Source organism: Schistocerca gregaria, chromosome 5, assembly GCF_023897955.1.
Source record: "Schistocerca gregaria isolate iqSchGreg1 chromosome 5, iqSchGreg1.2, whole genome shotgun sequence".
Classification (NCBI taxonomy): Eukaryota; Metazoa; Arthropoda; class Insecta; order Orthoptera; family Acrididae; genus Schistocerca; species Schistocerca gregaria.
Window position 1 is genome coordinate 451867947 of NC_064924.1, and position 11466 is coordinate 451879412.

The 11466-nt window shown below is 41.8% G+C and overlaps 1 protein-coding gene across 1 annotated transcript; it reads right to left on the reverse strand.

Annotated features, from left to right (window-relative positions):
• Positions 1–6145: 6145 nt before the first annotated feature.
• LOC126272853 (pro-resilin-like) lies at positions 6146–10007 on the reverse strand. The gene is made up of 3 exons (XM_049976065.1): positions 9955–10007; positions 8176–8352; positions 6146–6624 (listed from the first exon to the last, which is right to left on the reverse strand). Exons 1-3 carry the CDS (start codon positions 9955–9957, stop codon positions 6244–6246), a joined length of 561 nt encoding a protein of 186 aa, XP_049832022.1. The 5' UTR covers positions 9958–10007; the 3' UTR covers positions 6146–6243.
• Positions 10008–11466: the final 1459 nt, after the last annotated feature.

An 11466-nucleotide genomic window follows, 5' to 3' on the forward strand; every position in this document is an offset into this window, starting at 1 on the left:
GATAGAGACTGTTGCTTTCTGTGAGGATCTTAAGATCAGTCTTCATGTTTTTGGCTGCTGGTTTCCTGGTATTAGATGGTGTGCAAAAGTGTAGCGTGTACTATTGCTTCTTAGGGCTCTGAGGTGTTCGGAATACCTCGTTTGGAAATATCTGCATGTTGTGTCTATGTAGACCGATTGGCATGAACTACAGGTTAATTGATATATTCTAGCTGTGCAGAATTTGTATGCAGAGTTGTTCTTAGAGCTTGCATTCTTCTGCACTATGTTATTTCTGCCGAATAATATTTGTAGGTCTTGTTTCTTCAGTATGTTTCCCACCCTGTGGACGGTTATGTTACTGTATGTTAGTATGTGCCAAGCTGTACTCTTTGTAGGGTGTTCCTGGTAACCGATATCTCTCTGAAGTTTGTGTTCTTGGTTCTCTGTTGTGGCTGGTGATTTTTTTTATAGTTTTTGCTCTTTTTTAATATTTTTCTTTAATTTTGTTCTTCAGTTTATCATTTACGTCTTGTATCCATTCTCTCTGGCTATTTGGTGTATTGTATTTAGTTCCTGTGTAGTTGATTTTGTCCAGTGGAGTTCTGCTGAGCCTCTGTAGCATGTGCCTGAAAGTTGAGAGTTTGTATGCTGGAATGTGGTTGAAGTTGATGTAAATGGTTGTACTTGTGGCGCTAGGTTTCCTGAAAATTCCTAACTTTTGTTTGTTATTGATTCTGTATATGATACTGTCTAAAAAATTAAGTTAGATTTCCTCTTCTGTCTAAATGGTGACTTTCATTTTTGGGTGAACTGTATTTATGTCACTGTGTAGTTGTTTTATTCGGGTATCTGTTTCACCAATCAAGCCAAAGATTTCTTCCACGTATCAGTACCAGTATATAATCTCGTACTGTTTTGGATGTACGATTTCATTGAATAATTTATTTTCAGTGTAGTTTAGAAATATGTTTGCAAGTAGACCACTGATGGGTGAGGCCATTGGTAGGCCATCTTTTTTACAGATAAAACTCTTCCTTAAAAGTGAACTAATTCTGCTTTGTTATAATGTTTAGTTTGGCTTCTATTTCATCTATGTGTGAACTTGTTATGTCCCCTTCATACTGCAGCAGTTTTTTAACAATGCTGATTGTTTCATCTACTGGCACATTTGTATACATGGATGTCATGTCAAAAGATACCAGGGTTTCTGTTGATGGTACGTTTATATATTTTGTCTTTTGTATCAGTTCACTGGTATTATTTAGAGTTCTGTTGTTTGTGAAAGTGTATAATTTCTGTAATAATGTGTGTATGTGTGTAGCTAGGTGATGCATTTTTGGACTTGACTCCATGCCTGATTGGACAGTTTTTTTGTGTATCTTTGGTAAACTTATGAGGCTGGGTTCTTTGGGATTATTTTGTGTCATGTATTTGGCTCGAGTTTCCGTGACGGTGACTTTTAGGGTTTTTAGGAGGTTTTGTATGTTTCTTTAGTACCTTATGGTAGGATCATTGATTAACTTGATAATGTTGTTCCGTTCTGTAAATTCTTCCGTTTTCTTGACGTACTGTGCCTCATTCATCAGTGCAAGTGTATTCCCTTGTCTGCTCTGTTTATAATTGCATTGACTTTGGAATTTTTTGTTTAGCTTTATAGATATATTTTGCTGTGTTGTTTTTGTTTTTGAGACGATGTGGGTCTTGTTCTCCTTGATTATCTGTTTTGTCTGTTCTGCTACAAGTTTCCGTGTCAAGTTGGCGTAGAAACATGGGTTCTCCAACTTGTCTTCTTGCTTTATTATGTATTCGGTTTCTGTGATAAGGTTTTCTATGATTTTGTGTGACAGGTTTGTGTTTATGTTGTGTTTTGACACCTTTTCAAGTAATTCTCGTTTTTGTTTTGTTAATTCTACGTCAGTCAAATTGACAAGTCTCTCATGAAACTGATGTTGGGTCCATCTCAGTCTTCTTTATCTATTGTTGTGGAGGATCTCTTGAGTTGATTCAGTTTTTGTGTTTCTTTCTTTTTGTTCATTAGTATTTCTGTGTAAGACCTGATTGCTTGAGGTATGTCATCGAAATTGTTTGGTGTTCTTTCGAGATTAGCTAATTCAAAGTGTATTTGTACAGCTGAAGATTCAGCTGCTGTTTTTTCGCTTATAGGAAACGAATGTATTTTTCTAACCAAATAATTTCTGCTTTTCTTTTGGCTACTTGTGCTGCAGGTGACTTGCTGTTTTCAGTGACTTTTACAAAACTAGAGATTATGTTATTACTTAAACAGATTTTGTTGAACCTGATGTTGAGGATAGTTTAGTGCAGATGCACTGTTGTATTCTTGAATTTTTTGTAGAGTTTCGAGGGAATTGGTTGGCCTAGCTTTGAGATATTCATTTTACTTAGGTTTGGTGCTCTTCTTTTTGTTCTTCCGTGTTTTCGATATAAAAATAATAACTTTAATAAGTGATGCAACATATTTTCTTTCTGAAAGTAAGCTAGTTTTAATCAGGATTCCAGTACACCATATTACATCCTTTAGTCCTTCACTACTTTACAAGTAACGTTTACGTAGAATGAACAGTCATGTGTATGCCGCAATGGATGTTATTGCATAGCTTAGTGGATGGTTTGAAAACAAGCTTAGACTCCAAAGTAGTCATCAAGGACTAAAGAGAATTAATATTGCAAGTTCGACTGTTCTGTTGCATAATTTGGTGAACCATACAGTTGCTGAGTTTATTCCTTCCAGAATCCTGGAAACTAGTAAGCCTCTGATCATTCCCGCTGTTCTATGTACGTTCAACATCTCTATTGGTCCAACCCAGTGCGGTCCGCTCACGTGAGCAGTATTCTAGAATGGGCCACACAAGTGTTTCGCCAGTACTCTCCTCTGTGGAATGTTGTAAGCTATTGGTGATGGGTTTATTAGCAGAGAACTCAACTCTGCTATGTACTGCTGTGTGGATCGTGGGACAGCTTCGTTTTCTTCCGAGCTGTCAGCCCACTACGATAAAGATGAAGAGCAAATGCACCATTTCGAGTTTGGTGCCCGTGTAGTTGCGGTGTACGTAACGACTTAGACAGCTCACCTAATGACTCGACGCGTTGATTACGGTGCGTCGTTTACAGATCCGCGCTATTATTCACTAACGCTAAAGGCTCCTTTTGAACACAGTTATTACGGACTACCGCCGACTGCAAGCGCTTTCTCGCAATTTCAGGCAATTAAACGCTGGATACTGTTGTTCGTAGCCTCGGCGCGGGATGGTACCGTTTGTGTTCACTCCGTTGTATAACCTGTCGATGGAGCAACTCCCAGTGGTGGATTATACTTTATTGTCGTTCTTAAAGCACGTAGATCACGAAAGCCTGCCATTAACAGTTATATTTTTTCGTGCTGTAGAACCATACATTCAACCTCTAAATTTTGTGCAACATTTTTACCCCGAACTTTGTTTGAAGAGTTCCTCGAAATTCAGTATCATTTGACTTGCAACTGCAGAAAATATGGGAGGTGACAAGTATAAATTCCAGATCTTCACTTCGGAGTAAACTGTAATTAGAGCAACGTAAAAGGATAAGATTCTACTATACAGACGAACGAAATTATTTCCTGATAGTTCGAGTCGTAGTGCAAAACCCGTCTCCGTTGTCTCATCGTAGGCCAGCTCTTAAATCCTAACGCGCCTTTCTTTCTTTCTATTTTCCTCTTGCCCTATGACATCGTTTTTCAATTTCACAAGACGCTAATTGCAGGTATATCCCTCTATACTGCGCCAAGATCTCTTGCAATCGTCCTACTTCACGGATGATCAGTGTGTTTATCGACTAGGTAGTTATTATAAACTACATGAGAGTTGCTCTTCAGCATATTAATTGTATACACTTGAAATACTCGAAATGTGAAACAACGATTGCACATTACATAGCACTACAAAAAGAGTAACTCGCCTGCCATCTCCCAGACAACACATGAAACTGTGGAATTGATCTTGTTGGTGACGGCGTACCGCTCCATTCGTATTACGAGGTTCCTTAAGCAGTCGACGAACTAGGCAATAAGTTACTTTGAAATTAAATAATAATATATTTATCAAGTAAAAGACTTATATGAACGAACTCAGTAACTCTCTACGACATATCAGCTATTAATAATGTAGGAAAACTTTACGAACAAATAAGAAAATGGTTAAACCGTCTCATAACTACTTAGAAACGACGAGGGAACCAATGTTATTTAAATAATAAGTATGAATACTCATTCTCGTTCTAAAGCGCATGTGACAAATAAATCATGGTCTGCACTGTTTATAAATCAACAAAAAGCAATCAAAATCACAAAAAATAAACGATTACCATTTTAAATATACATAATCATGAAACAGTTAGGAAACTTGCTCTTATGAATGCAAGCCTCACGTTTCAGTGAAGTCATATTAGTTCCCTGTTCTAATTTCAGTGGCAATTGTGCTACAGACGGTCTTATAAAATGGGATTTCGTCCAATATGCAAAATCCCATTAACAATTTAGCCTTCTTTGATCTCATTTGTCAGACTTGCTTTGCTACTACAATATTGTATAAAGTGTTTGGGGTATTTCCTTGAGATAAAAATATGAAATGTTTACTCATTCCTTCGTTTTATCAGGCAACGATCTGTGTGATGAGAGCGTAGTTCAGAAATAAACGGGGAGTGGTCCTGCTGAATTTTCTGGCAAACGTGTTTCGTAATTTTTTAAATTAAAAAGGATGAAATGTTCTCTATGGCTACAGCTAAAAGTGGTCCTATTGACTGTGTTAACCCGAATGTTGGTTTCAACATCACGGCGCTTTGCTAGGCATGATCCTAAGAGATGCTCTGAGCTTTGGACGTACCCAATCCAGTAAAGCATGTCCTAGAGTTTCAAGTAGTCATCGAAATACAGCCAAATATAGCATGTTTAAGACATTTAAGAAGAAGTATACAACCTCCTGAATGGAATGAACAGTCTAGCAAGTATAGAATAATGGACTAAGAATAAATCGCAGAGAGACGAAAGTAGCGACAAGTAATCGACAAGTAATACAAATGAGAACAGCAACGAACTTAAAATCGATGTTCGTGATCACGGTGTAGCTGAAGCTAAGAAATTCTGCCACCTAGCCAGTAAAATAGCCCATGTCAGAGGAAGCAAGGCGGACATAAAAAGTAGACTAGCACTGGTAAAAAGGGCATTCCTAGCCAAGAGGAGTCTACTAGTATGAAACATAGACTTAATTTCAGGATGAAATTTCTCAGATTGGACGCTTGAAGCGCAGCATTGTATAGTAGTGAAACATGGACCGTGGGAAAACCGGACAAGAAGTGAATAGAAGCATTTTAAATGTGCTGCTAAGAATGGTAATAAAAATTAAGCGGACTGAAAAGGTAATGAAGGATGAGGTTCTCCGAAGAATCGGCGAGGAAGGAATATATGAAAAACACTGACAAGAAGAAATAACCGAATGATAGGACATCTGTTAATACATCAGGGAATAGCTTCCATGGTGCTAGAGGGAGCTTTTGGGGGAAAAAAAACTGTAGAGGAAGACAGAGATTGGTTTGCGTTCAGCAAACAGTTGAAGACGTAGGTTGCAAGTGCTACTCTGAGAAGAAGAGGTTGGTACAGGAGAGAAATTCCTGGCGGGCAGCGTCAAACCAGTCAGGAAACTGATGACTCTGAACTTTCCGATATGTTGTCTAGGAAGTATCTTACGAGACTTTTGCAAGACAAAATTGTCGCTATATTAAAAAGGAAATCGCAGTCAATTTCTCAGGCAAGTATCGGGAGAGTGATTGACATCTTATCTACCAGAAACGAGCGAGTGCTATTTCTGCTGCGTTTTAATGACATAGTTTGAAAGTTACAAAAATATCCAATTTTCAGCATGGATCCAACTATATAGATCGCTATTCTTATGAGGCATAACAATCGAATCTTCTTTATACTGTCAAACTATACGGTTTCTAGAGTCAAATATGTCACATCGTCACCTAATTCGATCACTTTCTAAAGACATTATAGAAGTTGAGCTTTTAAGTATAAGTGGGAAACCTGATGCAGACACTCCAAATTTTTCAACCTGCCTTCAGTGGAGATATCACATGGGAACATGGACTCAAGGAAGTAATGACAGCGCAGTGGTTTGACATCTTGATTGCGTGCGTTTATTCAATAAATATTTGTACAGTAGTCAGGTGGCGCCTACTCGGGGCCCACCGCCGCCTCCGCCGGTCGAGCCGCTAGTACTGGTAGCCTCCGTTGGGGGCGATGCCTCCGCTGCCGGGTGCCGGCGCGCCGTAGCTGTAGCCTCCAGCGCCTCCAGGGCCACCAGCGCCCCCAGCGCCTCCAGCGCCTCCAGCGCCTCCGAAGCCTCCGCGGCCGCCGCCGCCGCCGCCGGCACCGCCTCCGGGGCCGCCGAAGGTGGCGGTGCCCTCGTACTTGACGTTGGGGCGGTAGCCCTGCTCGTCGGCCACGTAGTCCACGCGCTGCTGGCGGCCGTCGGGCAGCTGCACGTGGTACATGCCGTTGGCGACGTCACCCTGGCGGGACTCCTTGTGGCCGAAGTCTAGTCCTGCGGCCGCGTCCTGCACCTCGTAGGAGAACTCGTAGTTGGCCGGCTCCTGCAGGCATACCACGAGGTGGTGTAGCGCAACGGAGACGACATGGCTGAACGCTTCTAATAAGCGCATGCGGTGCAACAGGTTTGTAGAGAAGGAAATCGAGCAGGACACACAGAAAAGGTACAATAGGCATTGTCGTCACTGCCGCTAAACAGCGATTGGAGATGAACTGCAAGGCAGTCCTATACTGATGTGAGATCACTGCCACCGCAAAGTCACCATCCCGTTACGCTCAAACTTCTTCGCGGTCACGTTGTCTGCCTACCTTCTTGCACACTGACATCCTCGCTGTAGGAATATGTAACAGCAGGTAGCTCGATCTGTTCTTGAGTATTGTTCGAGTGTTCGGCATCCGTACCAGGCCGAACAAGTGGAAGACATCCAAGCAATTCAGAGGCGTCGTGCTGGATCTGTTACTGGTGGGTCCGAAGAACACTGAAGTGTTATGGAGATGTCCGGGAACTGAAATGGGTATCCCTGTGGGCAAGACGAGCTTTTCGAGGACACTACTGAGGAAATATAGAGAACCGGCATTTGAAGCTGTCTGAAGAACGATTCTGTTGCCTTGAACATACGTTGCTCATAAGGACCACGAATATCAAACAGAGAAATTATTGCTAATACTGAGGTGTACAGACGGCAGTTTTCCCCTCGTTCTGTTTGCGAGTGGAAAAGGAAAGAAAGTGACTAGTAGTTGCACTGCGTACCCTCCTGCACGCGCCGTAAGGTGGGCTGCGGAGTAGATATAGATACTTAGCTGACTCTGTTCGTCGATGAGATGTATTTCATAGTAGCAGCCGTGTCGAAGCTGTTTTCCCTGACTTCAGATAGGCGCTCCATTCCAATTCACAGTACAGTCTAGTGAAAACAGTAGGAGCTGACTGGTTACTGGATCTGCTTTTTGAGTGGACTGATGACTTCTTGACATACCCCAAGAAATGTCAAGCGTCGTATTATTTCTTCCAACACACATTTTGCGAACAGAATGTGATGATAAACTGAGCTCTAGCCTTTCCAGAGCACCACTCTTGAATGTTTACATACTGGAATTCTGCTTAGGACAGCACGTATTGCATGACTTTAAAGTGACCAGGTGTACGGATGTACAGATGAAGCATTCTGTCAGTATTCATGATAATATGGAATTAACATTGCAGCTATATACGTCCCAAAATTAAATCGCAGAGTTATGAACTTACTATCTTATCATAGACGACTTTGACGTTATGGAGTGGCCGAGTATCATATCACCTGCGTGTTTATTATTACACACTAAATGATTTAGAATGGGCACTGTATAAGCAGTTGTTCAAAGATATCGTTGCTTTTGATGTGTGATATTCTCACTCTGTACACCCTATATAGACACCAGCACATTTGTGTCATGTTAACCAATGAATAGTAAGAACTTTAGACCAGACACAAATACTGATCTGTCTTTGTTGCATAGGACAGGTGAGGTGAAATCTACGTCTACACAGAGCATCAAAGCAAAGTGTCTTGCGGTTTAAGTGACTACCTCTGCCCGCTAGTTCGCTGCTTTTGACTTACCGATGGTCCATCACCGCCACCGCCGCCACCACCGGCGCCGCCGGGTCCTCCGCGACCGTAGCCACCCCCAGCGCCGCCCCCAGCGCCACCCCCAGCAGCCGGGGGCAGGTAGGACAGGTCGGGGGCCGCTGCTGCCGCCGCCACCAGGCATGCCACCACCACGGAGATTGTAGACACCTGCCACAACACGTGGGCCTGATCATACGAACGTACTGCATATTCCTCGGACATGTTCCGTGCCTCCTACTTTCTCTTAATGTTCACGTTAAACTACAGTAACACACTTTGAATTCTGAGCATAATATTCGGATCGGTACGAATAGGAACGATCACATAAAGAACACTCTGAGGGAAGGCGAATGGATGGCTACGGTTTATTAGGGAAGTTCCGTGTAGATGTAGCGGAACTATACAGCAAATATAGATAACGATTGTGTGGCCGATTTTTAGGTACTGCCCGAGAGTGTGAGATTCCCACCGATGTTAGAGGAGGACATCGAAGCACTTCAGAGGTGTGCTGCAAGGTTTATTGGTGGCTGGTTTGGTTGCTGCGAGAGTGTTACGGAAATGCTCCACGACCATTGAGGGAAGAAAACAGCATGTTAGTGACGCGTTCTGGACGAAGAATGGAATATCAGAGCTTGCGACAAATTTCAGGAAACTTGGAGCTACAAACTGTTCTCGAAAAGGTGAATCGTTGATGGGGAAGAAATCTCATAATAACACAAAAAGGTTTTTAGTATCACTCAGTAAGCGGCTCAGACATTGATTTCCAGAACGCTAAATGAAAGAATCTCTCCAAAAATTTAAAACAAGAGAACACCCAGAATTAATATGAAAGGGGGGTCTTATATGATTGAAATCAAAACATTCTTCCATTTAAATGCCACTGTAAAACATAGCACTGATTTATCACATATTGGTTGCTGTTAGTTACAATTATACTGATTACTCAGGTTGGTTCTTAATACAAATCTATATCGTGTAAATGACTATCCTATACTCTGATCTAGAATGAAACTGTTGCGTTTGCTTTTCGATTGTGGGGTATTCCTTCGAGGCACGTACTATTTCGGTGTGAGGCTATTTACGTGAATGCTGGAATTGCTCCGATTGTAACTGATGTAATTAAGAACATGATGGTTTTGAGAGTGCCTCTAAGCAGATAATAAGAGTAAAAAATAGCGACTACAGAAATAACGTCTTTTGGTTTGATATTATGAAAATGTGTCTCGCTCCAATTAGAGAGAGACATAGATCCTTAAACGAGTGATAATGATTGTTTTGAAAATAAGTACCCTGTAGGGAAAACAATTACAGTTAAATCCTTGTTGTGTCCAATTGTAATTGTAAGAAATCTACTATATGTATTTAGATATGACTGAATTTTATGCCGACTCAAAAGGTCAGATAGGTAAGCTGTGGAACTGCTATTTTTGATTTTACTCAACATAAAGAAAAAGTGTCTCGGAACCATAGTGACAGAAAGTATCAGATGAAACGTATTGCTGACTGTGGGGAGCAGTTCGCCACGCTGAAGCCATAAGAAGTTGTGGCACGTAACTGTCGTCAGTTGTTGAAACGCGAATAAAGAGGATCTCCACTTTGAAAGCAGGAAAGAGGCAACTGACGTGTTGCCTGCGCTCACAGTTTGAATTAGATATGAGGATCATCGTTCTACTGAACGTTTATTCTAAAAGACAACGGAAAAAAGCCTGTAGATGAAATGAATGGTAACAGAAACTAAAGAAGCACTCTTAGTGATATCTAGAGACTCACCATGTCGCTGCTGTGATGGGCTGGTGTGATGCAGTTGGAGCCGAAGTGAGCTGACTGATGCTGCTGGGAGGTTCCGGCGCTCTTTTATACCAGATCCCGACGCAGGGCCTAATTGAGCGTCGCTTTCAATTACCGCCCGGGGATCTCCGTGTCACAACAGCCGACATGATGCGACATAAAAGCTACGCGACGAGTCGCGCTCGTCGGCTGTTGCAATGGAGCCGCTGCGGTTTGCGCCAAAAATTAAGCGAAGCTCGGTTTCGCGCCGCTTGCAATGGTGCCCATCCCAGCTGCTCGATTTTGTAAGGAGCGCTCAGCTGTCTACAAACGCGAAGGCTGCTTCTCCTCAGAGGATTCCGTTGTTGTCTTCTCACCATCACGGCATGGATTATCCACCAAGAGAAGTCTATTTACTAGAGAGCAATAACTTTTGAAAACTTTTCGTTTTCGGAACTCAGCCTCCACTGAATTCAGTATAGTAACGCAGGTCTGGGACCTTGCTCCTCTTAGCCTTACTGGTATGACATCCTACCTCTATTTCACTTCTCCTCACAGACGTTCATGTGCTTAATGCAGTTTGAAGTCATCGTTGTTGCACTGCTCGATTAATCGCTGTAGGTCATTCTAGTCCACGGGAAAACATAAGCTGCTAAATGCATCCAAAAACAATTTACAAACCTTAAAACTCTCTTACTAAACCATTATTCGTCACTCTGAGAACGCGCCGATATTCTCGGTGAACTTCGCTTGTACGATAGATCACACAGATCTAAAGGCTGTGAAATCAGCTACATAGTTAGAGATTATAACTACTGATAACTTAACTTGGAAATATCAAATAACTAATATTCTGGAGAGTGCTAACCAAAGATTGGCAGACAAATCACTTAGAAGATAGAATAGGTCTACTAAAGAGACTGTCTTCCGGGGTACTGCAGCGCTGTGAGGGATCCGCATGTGGTAGAATTGACGGAGGACATGGAGAAAGTTCAAAGGAGGACAGCGCGGTCTGTATCATCAAGAAATAGGGGAGAGAAAATTACCGATATACCACGCGAGTTTGATTGGTAATCATTAGCGTAAAGGCGTTTCTCCTTGCGGCAGGATCTTTCTATGAAATTTCAGATACCGCATTTCTCCTTAATGTGAAAATATTTTTCTGGTGCCCACCTACATAGGGGGAAATGACCATTGTAATAAAATATGAGAAATCAGAGCTCGCACGAAAATATATAAGTGTTTGTATTTCCCACGTGCTGTTCGAGAGTGGAACTGTCAACAGCTCAGGTCTATTTGGATAAATGCATAAAACACACTGTGCTGTCTCATTGGTATGTCAAGGCAATGGTGCTGTGCACTTAAACTCTTACATGTTTTCATGTGTGCAACGTTATTTTCTGCTTGGGTAAGCCTGTATTACGGTATTCAGTATTAATTTTCTTATGTTTTCAAGTGAACAATGGCCTACTCTTTCCTTGTTAAATAGAATGTACGCCGAGAGAAGTTCTCGCA